The sequence below is a fragment of the Vigna angularis genome, chromosome 10 (assembly GCF_016808095.1).
Source record: "Vigna angularis cultivar LongXiaoDou No.4 chromosome 10, ASM1680809v1, whole genome shotgun sequence".
NCBI lineage: Eukaryota > Viridiplantae > Streptophyta > Magnoliopsida > Fabales > Fabaceae > Vigna > Vigna angularis.
The window spans coordinates 21,807,655-21,829,102 of record NC_068979.1 but is presented as its reverse complement, the minus strand read 5'-3'; the positions used below and the strand labels follow the sequence as shown (position 1 = coordinate 21,829,102).

General features: G+C 34.3%; 1 protein-coding gene across 1 annotated transcript; it reads left to right on the top strand.

Moving 5' to 3' along the window:
• The first annotated feature begins 9,595 nt into the window (after positions 1 to 9,595).
• Positions 9,596 to 14,742, top strand: LOC108318930 (ABC transporter G family member STR2). The gene is made up of 3 exons (XM_017549923.2): positions 9,596 to 10,081; positions 12,107 to 12,825; positions 12,950 to 14,742. Exons 1-3 carry the CDS (start codon positions 9,596 to 9,598, stop codon positions 13,923 to 13,925), a joined length of 2,181 nt encoding a protein of 726 aa, XP_017405412.1. The 3' UTR covers positions 13,926 to 14,742.
• The last annotated feature ends 6,706 nt before the right edge of the window (positions 14,743 to 21,448 follow it).

The window sequence follows — 21,448 nt, the reverse complement described above, 5'->3', positions numbered from 1 at the left end:
CGTTCGTTCGGATTTTATTTCGTTTTTAGTTGGAAAACTGTATTGAAATATTATTAAATGTGATTTTCTGATTTTATGGTGTTATGCTGTATTTTTGGGATGTCACACTAGTAAAAAAGAAACTTCCAAATATATTAATTAAAGGTGAGCTGTGATGATTGTATTGATATAAAGAAATTTATTTAATCTTTAGTTCTAAAATTGATAGATGATCGTGGATAAATAAGATAATTTTTTCTGGGTGAAAATTTTCTATTGACTCCTATAGTTACTTCCTTGACACATTATTCATAAGGATGCGTGATCAAAGTGAGTTTAGAAGCAGAAAAAATATATTAAATCATGATTGAAGTTAAATACAAAAATTTCGATGGTTTCTAATAAAATATTAATAAATTCTAATTTGTCCATGAATTTTACATTTCAATTTAGCGTTGGATACTTTTGTCAATACAAATTTTGTTTGTAAAGTTTGTCAAAAGATTTTGTTAATAAATTATAATTATTATTATCAATAAATATTTTTGTTCATAATTTATTTATATACTGATGATCTTATTTTGTCGGTAAATCTGTTTCCATTTTCGGAGGCATAATTTTTATCTAATGTGATGATTTTTTTATATATACTAATAGGAGATGCGCCAATGAATTTATTATATCAATAAATTTGTTGGACTTTGGTCAACAAATTTATTCATCCAAAAGTTTATATATATATATATATATATGAAGAGAAAGTGAGTGAGAAGAAGAGAAAAATAGTGGCACTTGGCAAGGTAAAAATAATAATAAAATAAAGAAAGTACCTAATCGTATATTTTACTGATAAATATTTATTGATATGCATTTACTAATGAATTTTTTATTGTTGGTACTTATTAATAGATATTTATATTAGTTAGTACTTAGCAACATATACATGTATTTTATTGATAAAATTTATTAATGACTGCTTTACTAACAAATTTATACTTGTCAGTTATTTATAAATAAACATGATTTATTCACGAATTTTTAGTATTACTAACTAATAATTAATATTAATAATATACAATTTTTTTTAGTAATTGTGAATTGAGTTTCCAAAATTACTTATCATATATTTTCTTTTAAAAAATTATCATATAATTTTTTGTCAAAATAAAAACAATAATATAGTTTTAATAAGGTTTAATGTTTCGGTAGGACCTTATTTTCGTTCGAAATCTCAAATAGGTCATTTTCTTTCTTGGTGTCTTAATTGGGTTCTTATTTTTGTAAAATTGAAATAATTAGAGGTTTGTCATCAAATTGGACAAACGATTGTTTAAGTTTGGGTTATGTGGCATGGTGAGTGTATTGATTAATCAGACGTGGCATTAAAAACGAATATAAATTAATTTTTTTATTAAAAAATGGATTGCACAGAGGTTAAATCAGATGTACTTAAGGAAAAAACTGGGCAAAATAAACAAAATTAAGTGCAGCCCTGCAATTGAGAAATCCAAATCAGATTGGGAAAAAAATTGGACCCACCTTCCCCAATTTGATTTCTATTTCGCAATTGCACAGGAGAACAGGGCTTTCAACACTTAATTTAATTTGATTTTCCAACTTTGCCCTTACTTAAATTATATTTCCACTATATACACTTAATTTTTTAATTCAAAAATTAAAAAAAATACAAGTGACACACGTTTTTAATGTCACGTAAATTAAAACTACATTGTTAGCATGCCACGTAACATCCTCCTTAACGACGTTTGATCAATTTGAAGCCTTTATTTGATTCAATTTTATAAAAATAAAACTCAATTGAAACGTCGAACAAGTCGGAAACGTATTTGAGATTCTGAACGAAAATAAAAACCTACCAAGACATTAAACTTTTTAATAATAAAAGAATGTTTATATGCGAAAGAAAAAGAGTAAAATATAAGTAAGTTTATATTTATCTCAAGTTAAATCAAATTGTTTATTAAATGTTGCATCTATTAAAAAGTAAGTAAATTTAAAATATGTAAAATATAATAATGTAAAGTGATATTTATGTCAAAATCAATTTCATCTAGATTTATAAGAAATTGAGATCAATGAATAAGCCTTTGAATGATAATTACTCTCTGTCGGAAACAAGAAGTCTCACGAAACATTCAACTTGAACGATTTTTTAACCTTAGATCCAAATTCTTTATTAATTTTAGTGGATTATTTGGATTTTCACTATGAATTGGTGTGTCCAATTTTTGTGTTTTGGAGTTGAACTTATAGTTTAATCATGAAATTTTCTTTTACTTCATACTTGATTTTTAGTTAATATAATTATTTACACCTTTATTTTTAAATTTCATGTTGGTTTTCGCAAGATAATTGGAAGAACAGATTCGGTTGTCGGAGTCAAAAGAGACAAAGTAATTGACTCTTAAATTGATTCACTCAGTGGTTGTTGAAAACGATGTCTACGACTATAAACGTGAAGTGGTGGTAAAGAATAATATGATGTAATGGTGGTGGACAAGACACAACTAGAGGACCACAAATAAAAGAAGTATTGACTGTATTAAATAGAGATATATCAGAAGAATAATAATCTTTAAAGTAAAAAGAAGACGTATTGAAGGTGATATCTATAGAAACAAAATAACGATTAAGAGAAAATGAAAAACACTTGTATCCTTTTTGTGATATAGTAAATCATAAAAAAAACATTTGTGTGATTGAGGAGGTAACTTATGAAGACTAGGACTAAAATTATAACAAAACATGTAGATCTAAAAACTTGAGGTAAGGGATGAAGAGGAAATAAAATAGAATGAAATATTTTATTATTTAAAATTGAAGAGGGAGTGTGATTAATGAAATAACATATAGTAAGAATAACATCACTTCAAAAATATTGAGGAACCCTACCATGAATTTAAAGAGCATAAGTTGTTTCAATAAAATGTCTATTTTTACACTTAACTACCCCATTTTGTTAAGGTATAAGCAAATGAAATTTGATAGAGAATGTTTTGAGAAGCCATAAATTGTAAAAGAATGGAAAAAATATTTACGGTCATTATCACTTTGTAAAGTTTGAATAGGAAAACTAAATTGAGTTTTAATTTCATTAAAAAGTGATTGGAATATATGAAATAATTTAGAATAATTTTTTATCAAAAACAACCAAGCATATATGGAAAAATCATCAATAAAAGTAAAAAAATATTGAAAACCTAAATTAGACTTAACACAAATAGGGCCCAAAATGTCATAGTGAACTAAGATAAAAGGGAACGAAGCACTTTGGGAGACATTAAGAGAAAATGAACTATGATTGTGCTTGCCTAATTGACAAAACTCACACTAAACTAGATAACTTGGATAAGCTGAAAACAAGTTACTGCAATTTGACAAGACTATGATGACCTAACTGAGCATAAGGAAAGGATGAAGACTTAATAAGTGCGCAACATGTGTAGAATGAAAAAGATGATAAAGACCATGAGACTTACATATGATGTCAATCACCTATCATGAACTATGGTTCTGTAAAAAAAAATGTTTGGAAAAGGAAATAACACAATCAAGAGAACAAAGACAACTAATGAATAAAAAGTTGAAAGGAAATTCGAGGACATAAAAAACATTATTAATGGATAAAAAAAGAAAAAGGTTATCAATCTCAATACCATGAGCTAAAACCCTAGACCCATCAACCATAGTAACAGAAGGTAAATTATCCGAAGAAGATAAAAAGAAAAACAAATACTTGTTACAAGTAATGTGATATATGACTTATGAGTCGAGAACCCAAGGACCAAGAGAAGTCATACCAATAAAAATATCTACTTGTTGTGTGTTATAGAAGTAATGGATCTAGAAGGCTGTTGATCCTAATACTGTTTGAGAAAATTACTATTAGTAATAGATTTGTCGGTGATATCTCAAATGAAGAAGGATCCACAAGAGGTGATTGTGAGGGATGATCAACTTGAACAACAATAGCAGATCAAGGAGGACGTTCAAGTAATGCATAACAACTTTCAATCATGTGGCCTAGCTTACCACAATGGTCACACTTGTGACGTCCTTTTTCAGGCTTGCGAGAGAGATAATGATCATTACATTAGATGTTAATGTAGAGGAATCATGTGCAAAAGCAGGTATATCATTGATGGGTTTACTTGGTATATGCAAAAGAGTGGAACAAGTAGAAATCAAAGTGGGTACAACAGGTGAACCCAAAAGTTGATCACGAACATGAGAATTTTTATTAACAAGTCTATGTAATGCAAATTCTGTGAAAAACTTTGACGGTTGCTTTATTTCTTAGGCAAAAGTAGGGGTAGGAGGTAATAAATCATTAAATTAATGAAAAAGAGCATGAATCTTACCTATATAATTAGTCATCAAGTCTTGATGTTGATAGGCAACAACATTGAAAAAATAAGAACAAACATTATAAAGATATTGAGACAGCAACGGAAGAAGCCATAGATAGAAAAGAGAGAGAGAGAAAGGAAGAAACCTAAAAATCCAAGTTTGTCCAATCAATGCAACAAGACCATATTTGAAAAGAATAGAAAGAGACAATCTCGACATTGGTCGCTACCAAAAAGGGACAAGTCGCCATGCATGACAAAAAGTGACGCAGGTGCGTGACTTTAGGAGGCGCGTGAGGACAAGAGGAAGATTCGATGAAGGCATTGTTAATGACACGGTGTGACTAAGTTAATTAAAACCATGTGATCTTCAGTTTGAACTAGAACTCCAACAACGTTGACAACCACAATGACTATTGAAGTGGCAAAGGTAGCAAAAAATTTTCTAAAAAAAACTTAGGCTCTAGATATCATATTGAACATAGTGAAAAATATGTTTGTAATTAATCTCCCTTGTGTAGAAAATACATACTATATTTATAATAAAGGAAATATAGGCTAAACCCAAAGTACAAATAAAGAATAATAATAAAGTACCTAAAGATAAAAGATAAAGATAAGATATCTAATAATATAGTATATCTAACTAACTCTAAACATATTTTTTTGTTACTATAAAATTGATCATTATTTAGGAATTTTCTTGTAGTGTTGGCTTAACCTAGCATTAGGTCAACTCTACTTAATCTAGGTCCGACCAACTTGACATGATCAGGACCCAGACATACTTGACTCAAGTTAGGGTAGATCAATTTGGCTCCACTTAGACTTAGATCGACTTGATTTGACTTTGACTTTGAAATACTCGATTTGACCTTGAATGAGTCTCATGTAATACTATCTTACTTGGATATGATCTAAACTTGAAAATAATCTATGTAATTTAAAGAAAAATTTTGTAAATATAAAATGATTTTTTTTGAAGAACTTTGAAAAAAAAATCAATAAGATGAACCACAATATTATCCATATTTATATTTGTTATCTTTTAACATATTTTTTATATTTAGATAATTTTTTAATTTTTGTGGTAATTATAATATTTTATAAGTAAATTAAAATTCACTACATTTGAATGATCTTATACAAACAACAAATATTTAAAAAAATGAAACAATTTAAAATAAAATTAATTCAAAGTAAATTTATTTAAGGGTGTTGCTCCCTTCACCACCACCCCTTGCTTCCTCCACCTCCCCTTTACTGTTTTGCCTTTCAGTAAAGTTTTATTTTTAGGGTTATTATTTTTGAATTTTTACCCACTCTCAACTCATTCCACTAATGACCTATTATTAGTCCCCTACATGAGCAAGAAGTTTTTCTTTCATTTTAACCTTAGAATTCTTCCTCTTTTTGTTTTGCTATGAGAATATGCGGTGTAGTTTCATTCGGTGGTATATTTAGTGAGAGGTTGCAAAGGTTGGTGGTGGTGGTTGAAAGAATTGATCAAGCGGTGTCGGTCTCAATGGTGCGATGGTGCATGCAGTGGTGCTTCCTCCAGATGCGTAATCAATCCTAGAATAAACCCTAAAATAAAAATGTAAACTTTAAACGGAGTAAGCATCCTTCAGCGGATGTCTACATCCGTTTTGGCCTTTGCGGCTCTAAGAGACAACCAAGCACAACAACAGCACATGATAAACAGATATACATATTTAAACTAACCTGAGATGGAGATGAAAAGCCAGATCCACCGCTAGATTTACGCTCTTCCTCTACGCTTCTCCAAATCAACACCAACAATGGAAGGAAGCAAAGGAAAAGGGAAGTGGGGAAGAGAAGGTTGAAAGAAAAAGAAAGAGAAGGAAGAAGAAAACCTTGAACGAGGATGGGAAGAGAAGAAGAGTGAAAGATGTGGTGTGGTGATGGGGTGCAGCTGCCGCGAGAGTGAAAGTGAGAGGTAAATTAGGGTTTTGAAATATATTAAAAATTTTCAAAAGGTAAAAAGTAAAAAAGTTAAAACAGAAGGGTAGTTTTGAGAATAAGATAAATTGGGGAGGTGGAGAGAGTAAGGAGTGGTGATGGAGGGAACAACACCCTTTATTTAAACATCCTAAAAATTATGAAATTTTCTATTCAAATGCAAGGTAAAGTTTTGAGTATTATCCACTTAAAGAATCCCATAAAATCATCAATATAATATTGTAAAATGTGAAGCAGTGAAACTTGTAAGATGGCTTACTCGTCTAATCTAAATTTTTAGAAGGACCATATATAAAATCACTTCACAAGCTTATAATGTGCCGAATTGTTGCTTAAAGGAGATGACAATATGAAGAATCTCAGCGTGAAATAAAATAATATAAAATTTAAGGTTGGTTCATCCAATAAATAGTATTTTAGGTTGAATTCTTATTGTAATCAAGTCGTAACAAATTATTTCATTCCCTGACTTGTCCTTCTTCACCTTTGTTCACAAGCAAATGAAACCAAGTAAGTCACATAAGAAACACAAGAACTAAAACATAAAAAAATGGTAAATATATAAATATACTATTTAAGAAAGCTGGTAAAGTTAAAAAAAAAACAGAAAAGAGAGGAAAAAAACATAATTTTAACGGCAACAAAATGTTATATATAAATATATAGGTGATGTGATGGGTGGATTTCTTAAATTGAAATTAAACCGATAAAAACGAGCTTGAATGAAAAATATTGTTTTATCTTTTCCTTCCTCCTCCATAATTTAATCTGATTGTATGCATGTTTTTTCATCTTATAATTACTAGTTTCTTTGAACAACGTTCTCTTTCACGATTCGCATTTAGGATAGTGGATATATTGTCCGATAGGTTTTATTTTAAGATAAAATCTCTACGTTAACTAGGTACTCGTGTATAAGTAAATACTTTGACATTTTTATTATAATTTGTGAAGAAGTTTAAGGTGGAATGAGAAATCTTCAATGGATGAATTTCTGATCCAAAGTGGTGTTAGTCTGAGCTGTTGATAGGAGTGGATGGAAAATTCACCTTATGGTGAAATTAAGTATTTATAGACCTTTGAGTCTACAAAGGATATATATTAAGAAAGTACATCTACAAGGATATATTAACTGTCTACCTAGGGTTGCGTGGTTTGAAGTGATGCGAACCGTTTTGGTGCTAAAATGTTGGTCCTCTTTGTTTTTAGCTCTTGATGTGCCTGAGTCTCATTTGCTCTTTTTCGTTATTGTTTTCGCGCATATGCTCTGTGCTCTTGTTTTATTTATAGGTATTATAATGAGATGCGTTTTCAGTAAATACTAGTTTGTTGGATTTATTAAATCCAAGCTTAATTATATCTTACAAGTGTATCCAAACTTTAAAAGAATGTTTTTCGTTAATTTGTTTTTTGACAAAAAAACCTACAAATAAGATAATGTTTAATCCGAATGATCAGAAGTCCATATTGTAAAAAGTGTAGCACTAAGTGTATTTATTCAATAAGGTGAATATGAAAAGTCAAATCATCTAAGTTGTTTTATATTTTTTCAATTAAGTAGTTGAGTATTAATCAAATCACTTCATCCTCACTCTAATTGTGTAGAATATATTGTATTAGAGTTTACTAGCCCGTGAAACCCAGATATATAACACACTTTTGCCAACTAATTGCAAGAGTTGTTAGATATTTAAGTTGTTTAATAATATTTTAATTAATTAGTTTAGTATTAATCAAATCACTCCATTCTTTTGGATATTATATTATAGCTTACTAATCTGTCAAACTCAAATTCAAACTCTCATATATATATATATATATATATATATATATATATATATATATATATATATTGGATATGAGTCAAGATAAATTATTTATTGTCATACAAAACAGTTTAATTATTTGTCTTCATGTTATAGTTTGTTTTTCCTTAATTATGTTGGGATTATTTGCTGAAAGTATATTCTAATGCTGAAGTTAGTAAAAAATTTGATCATCAAGCTATTAATGCGTATTAAATATTCTCATAGTTTTTAGTGTAGGTCGAGGTCAACGATTTTGTATGATATGAATTGTTAGCGGTTCAAATGCTTGTCCTCATATTATCGTTCTTTCTTGTCGTTTGTCATTTTTTTAGAGATTAGTTGTAGAAGATATTTCGATGCCTAAGTTGATAAATATTTGATAACTCAAGTTATTAATACGTATTAAATGTTCTCACATACTTCTTTACATGTATTTATAGATTTCGAAATAAATTTTGAATTAGTGACAATCGACCCAATTGATTATAATTATTATTTTGTCTTAAATTGATTAGTGTTAGAAGAAATAATTTCTCTATAAAGTGACTATTCGACCTATTGGTCACAATGCACAATCTGAGAAGTAGTGAATGATTATGTTTGTGACATGCTAGACCGTTTGGACCATCAATCTAAAATTTATCATATAATCATATCACATACCTTGATCAATTGGTTTTTCACGTGTTTCATAAACACAAAAAAAAGCTTAAAAGTTAGTCAAATTCCGAACATAATTATTTAATAGAAGAAAACTTGGAGATCATGACCAATTGATATATAGCTTGGTTCGGAAAGAAAAGATATTCCAGCAAAGAAAATCACACTTTGTTTAATAGCTAATGGTAGTAACTTGTACTTTTGAAAGGAGGTACAGGGATAAGGATCTTAAGCCGAATACGGAAGCAAAACGTACATTTCAATATCCATTGTTGAAAAGGATGGTGCTATAATATTTTCCAATAAATCTTATTGCATTTAATCTTTAATATTTTGCCTAAAAAAGAATTCGAAAGTAGCAATCTTTTGTTTTTCTAATATAGTTGTAATCGGTAAGTCCGTTAGCATCACATATAAATACAATAATGAAATGTTATATAAATCCAAAAAGGTATGGTTCATTGCCAGCCTTTCTTTACTGAATATTATATGAAAAATGATACACACATGCATGCTTAATGTTTGCGAATATAATGAACGAAGCGATGAAGAAAACGAGAAGCCACTTTCACCTTTTCGATGGAAACAACCTGAAATGGATTATTCAACGAAGACAGTGAATAGCTTTGGAAGCACCATCTTTCACCGGCGGCACAAAGTCCTTTTCTCACATTCTCTCTTTTAATACATCCTTAACCCTCCACCCTTTCAGTTTCAGAGCCCTTCTGAATAGGGTATATACCCTCAACATTTTCTCAAACACTGAAATAAACTTCCTTCACCTTAGCCTCAACTATGGCTGAAGCCAATGGCCACCGTCGTGTTGAAACAGTGATTGACATAAGGAAACCACCGGTGAGCTTCAGCGGGGGTCTTGTGTTCGAGTGCCTGACTTACACTGTGACAAAAAAGGCAAAGGTGGAGGGGCAGTGGTCGAGTGAAGAGGTGGACTTGCTGCATGATATCACTAGTTATGCTCCAAAGGGGTGTATCACTGCAGTGATGGGCCCCAGTGGTGCAGGAAAGTCCACTCTTTTGGATGGCCTTGCTGGGAGAATTGCTACTGGAAGCCTTAAAGGGAAGGTCTCCTTGGATGGTGCAACTATGAGTGCAAGTTTGATCAAAAGAACTTCTGCATATATCATGCAGGAAGATAGGCTTTTCCCCATGCTAACTGTCTATGAGACTTTCATGTTTGCTGCCGATTTCCGCCTTGGACCACTCTCACTTGCTGATAAGAAACACAGAGTGGAGAACCTCATCAATCAGCTTGGCTTAACGGTATTCATAGTTTATTCACTACTTTCATCTGTCTTTTTAAGATATACTTTCTTCGTTATATCTTCTCATCGACATAATTCCAAAGCTTATAGAAATAACAATCTTTAGGCTTTCCCTCCTCACACCACTTTAGGGAATATAGTATATAGTATATACAAGCAACTTTTTTTTTCTTCTAAATAATCAATTCTTTTTAATAATAAAAGTATTAAATTAAGATATGTAATTAATTTATAAACTAAATTATTAAGTAAAAAGATTAATAAGACGTAGGATGCTTATACCTATCTGAACTCATAATAATAACTCAGTCAAAATTGCGAGAAAAAAAAACTGATCATGATCAAACAATTGTCTAAGAATATTCAAATCTTCATACTTTTGGACAATGATTATTTGATGCCTAAAAGTTTTTTACACCCATTTTACAATATCTTTGGCTAGTCTTTATTTTATATTTGTCTTTAAAAAAAACAAAATTTTACTTTTGTTAAAATCATTTTACCTTATAATAGATTGTCAAATTATAGTTATTGGTGGAAAAAAAAATCTTTTTGCATACTTCATTCTGGAATGCATCATGCATGGGTGTTATTATTTTGATACCCAACAAAATTTTACATAGATTTTACTTTTATTATTTTACCCTTCAATCTCTCTTTTTCTCTACAATTAACTTTTTTTAATTGACCAAAATACTTCTAATAAAAGTGAGTTTTCAATTGGTGTTTCATTGGTGTTTCAGTGTCAAAAAAATATTTTAACATTAAATGCACACTTAAATATTTTGATCGTTACAAAAGTTTAGTTTTATATTTATAAAGAAAAAGAAACTGAAAAATAAAATACCAAATATATAATCTGTATAAAAAATTGTTAATTAGGTGTAAAAATAATAGTAACGTAGAACATATGTTTAGCAATATTAGCTAGGTTTGAAGGCTACACATTCATAGGTCAATCTATACCTTTGACTAAAATTAAACTCTTATTACAAGGGAATGAAAGTAACAAGAAACAAATAAGCAGTTATCTTTCTACTTTGTCTTTTTATAAGCAAACACCTATATTAAATAAATTGTTAGAATTGCTGTAACCATATACAATATATATACAAAATCCAATATATAGAAACTTGTTAAAAATTATCCTTAGTCTGTCATCATAAATATACTTTCATTACTCATAACTAAGATCCAACACTTTTACTACAAATTACATTTAGAACGCTAGCAGTATGGGAAGATCAATTACAGCAACACTATAAATTACCCAAACTAAGGCATACGTGCCATACTATTTGAAATTACCACCATTTCTTAATGTGACTATTGTAGACCAAATTTGCTCCAGCTCATCATTCTAATTTTACATCCTGTTCAGCTTCTCTTTTTATCCCAATTTTCTTTGGATGTGTTGCCTCAACATGCTTATGTTGTTGATTACTCTTGAGTACTGTGCTTCACCTGCGAAAGAGCTACTTCTAACATAGCAGCATTTTTAGTAATAACATTGTAAACCAGACTGATCAATTAGTCAATCTTACTCAGTGGACTTAGGTAACAAAGAGCCAACTAAAACCAACCTGTGTTTGCAATCAAACCTGAATAAAACTGAACCCTACATTTCACATCATCACATATTGCTGTGAAATACCAATAGTTCCTCATCTCCATTCTTATACAGAAATGAGTGCTATTCATCTCTGCCTCTCGACCTTTAAAATTGTGCCTTTCCCTTTCTGTTTCATGATTCTCAAATTATAAACCATCCTAACTTCTCAAGGATTTTTAACATGTTATAGGACTTAAATACCAATCTGAGTAAACAAATTTTGCTTTTTAGTATTTATTACTTATCCATCCCATGTTTTTAATTGTACCAATGTGAATATTTCTGTAGCATCTTCCTAAAGATAATACAGTTCTTTGATTCCAAGTTCTCTTTCTTATTTTGTACACCCTTCGAGTGTCAGTGAAACTTGTTCCCATCTTTTACCCGTTTACCTTTGTTGTGGTGGTGCAGTCATCTCGGAACACCTACATAGGAGATGAAGGGACAAGAGGAGTGTCCGGCGGAGAGAGGCGGCGCGTCTCAATCGGCGTGGACATCATCCACGGCCCATCACTTCTCTTTCTGGACGAGCCAACCTCAGGGCTAGACTCTACCAGCGCCCACAGCGTGATCGAGAAAGTGCACGACATCGCACGCAGCGGCAGCACCGTCATCCTCACCATCCACCAGCCCTCGTCCAGAATCCAACTCCTCCTCGACCACCTCATCATCCTCGCACGGGGCCAGCTCATGTTCCAAGGGTCGCCGCAAGACGTGGCCCTCCACTTGTCACGCATGCCACGCAAAGTCCCCAAGGGAGAGAACCCCATTGAAAGTCTGATTGACGTGATCCAAGAGTACGATCAGAGTGAGGTTGGAGTTGAAGCACTTGCAGAGTTTGCACGCACTGGGGTGAAACCACCTCCTTTGTCCAACCAGCCCCACTCAGTGTCCACTATTGCACCCTCTTATGCCAATTTCTCTCACCATAGCCACAGGTTTGACGAGAAGTCTGTGGAGTTTTCTCACTCCTCGCAGGTGAGTAGAAGGGCAGTGGACGGTTTTGATCACAGTCTCAGAAGTCCCTATAACAACAGTTCCATGTCGTGGAGCACTGGGAATAGTGCAGCATTCCTCAAGTTCACACCAGCACGGCTTAAGAATGATCACAAGCCCCACAATACCACAAGGTTTATATAACTTTTTATTTTGAAATTATAGCTATCATAATTTCTAATTGGTTTACGTACAACTCTTTTATAGCAATATAAATACTGTTGTTGTCATGCTTATAATGAATTGTGTGCTGCGCAGAAACAATGCTTCACCTGGCTACTACACATACTCGAGTGAAATCTTTCAAGCCACTCCAACACCCCACAGCAGTGACTACACAGTGAATGAGAATGACTACCTCACTCCCTCAAATGGCACACAAGAACACCTTGGCCCAAAGTTTGAAAATTCTTACATAACAGAGATATGGATACTCATTCGCCGCAACTTCATAAACATAAGGCGCACCCCTGAGCTTTTCCTCTCAAGACTGATGGTTCTCACCTTCATGGGCTTCATGATGGCCACGATGTTCCACAACCCTAAAAAAGATTTGCAAGGAATCACCAACCGCCTCAGCTTCTTCATCTTCACAGTGTGCCTCTTCTTCTTCTCTTCCAACGATGCTGTCCCAGCCTTCATCCAAGAAAGGTTCATCTTCATAAGGGAAACTTCTCATAATGCCTATAGAGCTTCCACTTACACCATTGCAGGCATCATCACTCACATGCCATTTATTCTTCTTCAAGCAGCTGCCTATGCAGGCATTGTTTGGTTTGCCCTAAAACTCCGAGGCCCTTTTCTTTACTTCTTGCTTGTTCTATTCGTTTCTCTTCTGTCAACCAATTCATTCGTTGTGTTTGTGAGCTCAGTGGTGCCAAACTACATATTGGGTTATGCTATGGTTATTGCCTTCACTGCCTTGTTCTTCTTGTTCTGTGGATACTTCTTGAGCAGCCATGACATTCCCCGTTACTGGCGTTGGATGAACACAATTTCAACGATGACATACCCTTATGAGGGGCTCTTGATGAACCAGTACCAGGTCAACGATACGTTTGGATATGTGGATGGAGTACCCATTACCGGTTTTCAGATCTTGGAGAGTCTACATATCAAGACTGATGGAAGTAGGAAGAGGACAGTGGTGCTTATAATGTTTGGTTGGGCTGTGCTATACAGGATTTTATTTTACCTAGTCCTTCGTTTTGCATCGAAAAACCAGAGGTCGTAGAGAACTGTATCTTAGGGAAACTGTGTGAGTTAGTGAATCGTTTGATTTGATTTGCACTGCAAACATTGTTTTATGATGTTAAATATGTTGCTTCAATGTATTTTGTCTTGCATTAAGCTTTGTAAATTATATAGCTTGATGGGCTTTTTATATACCGTACAATAAAGCAAATCTAGGAATTAGAGAAAGCCTTTTAACAAATCTCAGCGATATTTAACTCTTGTTTGCATAAGGAAAGACGTATGCCTTTTTTCAGTGTTTTCTCTTAGGACCGCATATTCCAACAACACTATTTTGACAACGCCACGTGTCGTTACCTGATTGGTTCGTTTTAAATTTTTTTTTTCAAAACCTATGACCGTAACCATTATTTTGAGTGAAAATCCTAAAATACCCCTTTCCCTTTCTTTGTTCCATTTCAAACGAAGGTCCGTTCTCTTGAGAGGTCGAAGGTCGCGTTTCGTGTTCTTCGTTCCATTTGCATGGTGTTGTCTCCGGCCAGTTTCGTCTCCTGTTATCGTGCGGAATGGCAAGTTCCGGTGACGATTGTCCACCGACGAAGGTAAGTGGTTTTCCATTCCATGTCGTAGCTTGGTTATTCGGTTTGGGCATCTCGTAGCATGCTTATTTGATTTCGGTTAATGTTTGGGGTTCGTATCGTTGTGTTGTGGTGCTTGGGTTATTGGGTTTCGTTGTTTTGATGATTTGATTTTGGTTTATGCAGTTGAGTGTTCGTCACTCTTTTTCGACAAAGTATATATGTACTTTGAACGAACGCTTGACAGAGGAGCATCGATCATTGATTGCGACGACTCCATTTGCGTGGTTTTTAGATGTCAATGTCAATGTTAAACTAGGTAGAAATATACTGAGTGAGTTATTGGGTAAGTGGGACGACTGTAGTAGTGGTTTTTTAGTTGGGAATAAAGTTTTCAATATAAATGAAAATGATATTTATTTAGGGTTGGGATTGAGTACAGATGGTGCAAATATTAACTTAAAGGAAGAGCTAGGAAATACTGAATGTGTGAAATACATAGGCAAAGGAACAAAGGAATTGAATTCAATATACAAAATTGTAATGCGAAAACACAAGAAAAAGATCCCTTGTTCTCATTTTTGTAGCCTTTACCTCGTGATAGGGATAAGTGAGATTTTATTTCCAAAACGTAGCGGGAAAGTGTTTCCCGTAATGTTTAATCTTGTTGACAACTTAAGTGCTTTGGGTAGTTATTGTTGGGGTAGTGTAGTTTATCGTTTTCTGTTACATAGTTTGTGCAAAGCTTCAGAAGGCTTGAAGAAAGGCAAAGGTATTTCAAACGTTTACGTCGATGGTTGTGTGTACATGCTGCAGGTAATTAATAGTATTTGATGTAATTACTTAAATTGTTTTTTGAATTAAGTTTGTTATAAGTTAAGATGATTTATTTGTCTTAGGTATGGTTTTTTGAGCTCTTTGTTCCACCAAAAGGTCCTATTGATAAATTTCCACGAATATTGCATTGGATGAATATAAGTGTTGGAGACAAGTTCGTTAAACGGTGTATGGAGACAGGTTTGGTAAGTTGTTTGTTATCGAAAGTTTTGTTATGTTTTCATATATTGACAAAAGTTGTGTAATCTGTAATGTGTTGTTAAATTTCAGGTTGTTGACGATGTTTATGGTGGTCCTTCAACGAAGGATAAGGAGGAATACAGACCAACACCTAAAAGAAAGGATGCTAAACCAAGAGGAAAGAAGAATCAAAAAAGAATTCGCAGAGAAACTTTTATGCGTGCCTTAGAGGAACAAGAATTTCTAATTGAAGAACTTAAAAGGAGGGTTGCAACTTTGGAGGCACAATTGGCTGAAGAGAAGGCAAGAAGGCAAAATAAAGATGACGTTGGACAAAGTGTGCCTCGTACAGAACCATTTGTGAACACTGGTTTTGTATCCCCTACTGACATTGACGGAAATGAACAACCTTTGAAGACGTATGTTAGGGTTGGATCACGAAGGCGTTACAAGGGAAGAGCACTTAGGACTCCATACACCGGGACCGTAGTGCTTAGAATAAAAAATGAGTGATCTGTGTATTTAGTTGATTGAAAATGTTATTTGGAAAGTATTTGGCATACTTCGGTATTTGCTTGATGGCATCGAGTAGAGGTATGTTCACCTCTACTTTCCTAAAGGTCTCCAGAATTTCCCTATCCACTTCTTCCATCTTTTTGCTAGGAAGTGCTCGTGAAGGGAATGGAAGAGGGATAGGTCGGTCAATCAATGGAGATGGTGCGACACCGGTAGTGGTGGAAAAGGAAGGAGATCCTCCTGAAGAAGAACCACATGCTGGAGAAGAAGATTCACCTGCCTCAAATGTCCGGCTTGGACCAGCTTGGTCCTCCTTTCTATGTGAAGTAGCAGGCACTGGTGTCAGTGTAGAAGCGGGCTCTGAAGGCACAACAATCTGCTTCCCTGATCTGAGGGTTATGGCACTCACGTTCCTTGGATTCTGCACAGTCTGGGATGGTAACTTATCAGAATTCTGAGACTGCGCCTGGTTCATCTGAGTAGCCATCTGACCCATCTGGTTAGTGAGACTCTGTATGGAAGCTCTAGTCTCCTGCTGAAATTGCATGTTTTGCATAGTCATTTCTCTCACTAACTCTTCCAATGAAGGTTCAGACGAAATGGAAGGTTGAGCAGCTGGTTGAGCAGGTGTCTCTTGCTGCTGTTGTTGTTGTTGTTGTTGCCTCTGGTATTGTTGCATAGGTGGAGGCACATATCTGTTAGGTGCTCCAACATTCTGGAAAGGTGGTGCCTGCTGGTGATGTTGTGGTGCATTGTTCCATCTAAGATTGGGGTGATTCCTCCATCCTGGGTTGTACCTGTTGGTGGACAAGTCATGATTTTGCTGTTGTGGCTGCCTGTTGTTATAAATATTTGTAGCATAAGCCTGTGGTGCATCAGAGGCAGCAGATTGCTGCAAAGACGGACATGCATCTGTATAGTGGTCACTAGAAGGACAAATACCACATAGTCGTGCAACAGATGCAGATGAAGATGCCGATCTCTGGTTGGTAGTCAACTGTGTCACCAACTTCGCAAGAGAGTTAATCTGGCTTTCCAATTTGCTTTCAACAGCTGATAAAGACTGGGCAACAACATCATGTACGCCCCTCACCACAATGGCATCATTCCTGGTGCTAAACTGCTGGGAGTTGGAGGCCATCTTCTCAATCAATTGTCTTGCATTAGCAGGTGTGGTGTCTCCAAGAGCTCCACCACTAGCAGCATCAATCATACCCCGATCCATGTTGTTTAAACCCTCATAGAAATATTGAATTAGAAGTTGTTCAGGTATCTGATGGTGGGGGCAACTAGCACAAAGTGTCTTGAATCTCTCCCAATACTCATACAGATTCTCTCCACCAGTCTGCCTAATTCCAGTTATGTCTTTTCTGATAGCTGTGGTTCGGGATGCTGGGAAAAATTTATCCAAGAATAGCCTCTTCAGATCATCCCAGCTAGTGACGGATCTAGGTGCCAAACCATACAGCCAATCCTTAGCAACATTTTCCAATGAATGAGGGAATGCCTTCAGGAAGATGTGCTCTTCAGGAACATCATGCGGTTTCATACTGGAACAGACAATGTGGAATTCTTTCAAATGCTTATGTGGACTCTCACCTGCAAGACCACTAAACTTGGGCAACAAATGGATCAGTCCAGTCTTAAGAACAAATGGAACGTCCTCATCAGGATATTGGATGCACAAGCTTTCAATATCGAAATCAGGTGCAGCCATCTCCCTAAAAGTCCTCTTGCGAGGTGGAGGTTGTGCCATATTGTTCTCAGTGTGAAAAACAACAGAATCAGAATCAAGTGCAGATGCAGCAGATGCAGTATGCAACAAGTACTCAGCAGTGGGATGCGCAATATCTAATGGAACAGGCTCAAAAACAGATTCTAAAGACGAATTCTTAGAATGCCTAATTAACCTATGAAAAGTCCTATCAATCTCAGGATCAAAGGGTGGTATGAATCCAGGATTTCCTCTAGTCATGCACTAAATCACGACACCCTACAACCATAAAACGATAGCAAAATTTTTTTTTTTTTTAAGCACACAAAATATCCACAGACTCAAACATAGAAGACAAACATATATTTACAGAAAGACCTCAAACCTGAACCATTGGTCCCCGGCAACGGCGCCAAAATTTGATACGAGCTGTTGCGGCCCATACAAATTTAATGTGCAATAATGAATGCAGTACAGCTAGGATTTGACTCCTAGGTCGTTTCACAAGGACCAATTTTTGGTTCGGGTTTTAAGTCCATTACGAATTATGGGGGGGTTTTGATGGTTTTTTTTTTATTTGTGATTCAAAATTAAATTTTTGTTGTGAAATGCAAATGACGAAATTAAAAATTAAACACAACCGAATAAAATTAAAAACATTGAATTGCATGAAAACATCAAACTAATTCTATAACAAATAAAAATTCATACAGAGCTACACAGTGAAATTTTAACACTTAAATCTTAGACAGAAAATACACAAGATTTTGAAAGTAAATGTTCAAGGTTTGAATTACAAATTAAAAAGCTTGGTTACACAGTTAAAAACAACAAAACATTACAAAATGCACAATTGACCAAGATTAGAATTAAAATACAGAATCAGGAAAGGTAGAAAACATCCAGTTATGGAAATTAATTTAGTTTTAAAGTGAGATTGCTTCTACAATTTCTGGAATTTCCTTGACATGTTTGATTTGTTTTGTTGAAAGGAAAACTTAAAAATTTGACATTCAAAACCGTGGCCTTCTTTCATCCATATCAACTTGATTATACAAAGAAAACATGTGAATCCTACTTACGCGTGATCTTCCTACCTTCTTAATTAATACTTCTTAAAAAAAACCAAACTAATTTGTGTTCTCCCATCACTTTCATGCACAACATTCCAGCCAAGATACTTCTTTTCCAAAAGACAAGCAAAACTAAAATCAATACAAGAAAATGACCCACATGTTATACTAAATGCTAATGAAATTCTTAGATGAAAATGATTTGATTTCTCACAAGAAAGAAAGCTTTGCACGTACATAACACTATTCTTCTCAATAATTAATGATCATTCAAGAAACAAGAAGAGTTCAAAACAAAACAAAGATGCTGGAAATTAATTTTTAACCGAGAGCTTCATTAGCTACACATTTAAAACAAGTCATCTACTTCTTTCAACATTTTTATCACTTTTTCTTTGCTTTCTTTTCACTTTTACAACAACAAAATAACATGAAACAAGACTTAATTCTCCCCTATAGAACAACCGTAAACATTCAAGCTTTAAACAAGGAGAACATCCAACCAAATTCATCAAAGAAAAACAAAATGGAAGAAGTATAAATAACACTACACAGCCGTGACTTTTATAGCACAAATGAAAAAGAAATGAAGTACTTCAAAATGAAATTACAAGACTTCAAATTACAATAACAATTAGCACAACATAATATAAGTTACAGTTCATAAAATACACAGCTGAATATAACAGAGATGAATAAAAACTTTAAATGAAAAGGTTGTACAAAACCATATGAGAAGAGAACAAGATCTTCAAGCCATCTTCCATTCCAGCAGTAGCGGTTTGTTCCTTCCTTCAACTCCCCATGGAGCTCACGTCCATTCACTACTCACGTTCACACCTTCCATCTCTGTCTGCTTCTCTCAAAAGCTCACGGCCCCCTCTCTCTGCCAACTTCCCTCTGACTCGAATTTTCTCTCTGCCTACCGTCCACTTCAGAACCAGAAAAATTGTCCCCTTTGACCGTGCACTTTCCTTTGCTATATGGAGTCTCCACTCACTTTTCAGAATGATAATTATCTCTTAAGTGGATGGAGCCCTCAGGATTAATGGCTATAACACTAAGGATTAATGCATGGAGCACTGAAGATAATGCTTTGAGCACTTAGGATTAGATAACCCACCTCCACTAGCTACCTTATCTGCTGGACAAAGAAGTGATGCAGTTTGGAACGTGAATTTTTCTGGATGAAGCTCCCTTGCTGGACCGTGTGTGTGTGTAGTGCCTTTGGTTTCCATGTCAGTATGAAACTAGTGAAGGCTGGATGAGTTTCTGCTGCAGCAAGGTCGTGAGATGTGCTCTTCATGTATGCCACCAATTGCTTGTGCTAGACTACTTTCTTGTGTGTATGCCGTAACACTTCTTGATGTGTGAATGGCTGGACTGTTTTTGTGTGGCAGCCGTGACTTGTAGAAAGAAATTTAATTCCATTCAAGTGTGAAACCAAGAAACCGTGAGGTGCTACTTGGTGGTCCCTTCTTTTGTCTTATATGCCTCTACTTGAAAGAAAGAATTGAAATGTAATTGCTCCATCCATGTGCTGCTGCCGAGATGATGTGGTCATTTCATTAATTTCTTTCAACACTTCAATCAATCATAGTAAAACAAGGAGGGCCCCTCCACTTTGATGTGTGCAGCATGTACTAATTAAAATAAAGGAGACAAGACTTCCACTAAGATGTTGGCTGCCGAGAGTGTTCTTGTTTGCTAGCCAAGTGTTTATTAAAAATTTTTAATGGAATGACTTGCTAGACATTGCATGAATGGTAGAAATGGGATGGCCACGTGAATGTGTTGCCCTTGTCTCTTACACGGCTTGTTTGGTTCTCAAGGCTGGAAGCAATTTCCGAGATGTCTCCTTCATTCAACATTTTTGACTTTTTACTTTCTTGCATGCAGTACACTTGTTCCTTACATATCATTGTGCAGTAATTTTAGAAGAAAGAAATCATGTGTTGCTTCATGCTTTTGCTAGCTATGACCGTGAGTTTCCAATGTCATTCCAAGCCAACCAATACTTTTTAAGATTCAAGAAAGAAAGGACTTGTTCCTTCAATTCACGTGAAAGCATACGAATGTTGCCAATTTGATTCAACCGTGAAATGCATTTTGCAACCAATCAAGAATTCTTCATGTTGTGGCCGTGACATGCTAGGAGATAAATCAAGGAATTAAGTTGCTTCTCCAAAATAAAATGAGTTGAAAGTGCTTTGTTTTAGCCAAACCAAACTGCAATTTTTCTTCAAGTCTCTAGGATCTGTACATCTTTCTTTTATTCAACACAAAATAAATCAATACAGTATAGCTTCTTTCAATTAAATGACACAGTGTGTGAATGAGTATCCTTTTAAATGTCTCAATTTCTATTTCCAAAATTTTCCTTGCAAAGTAATTAGCTCAGATAATTCAAATTAGTTACAATAAGAATTTCCGAACAAATTAATCACAATTAGGAAAAATAGGATAATACTGTATATTCAAACATAATTCCTTGATTAAATCCGGTACAATAAGCTAAGTGAAATCAATAAAATATTAATTCATCACCCCTCATGAGTTGAGGGAGCAAGCTGTGCAAGGAATGACTGAGAGTGGTGAAAAAAGGGCATAGTAATCGTTTACAGAATCCCTGTAAACGATTACCCGAGAGAAAATGCCAATTTGT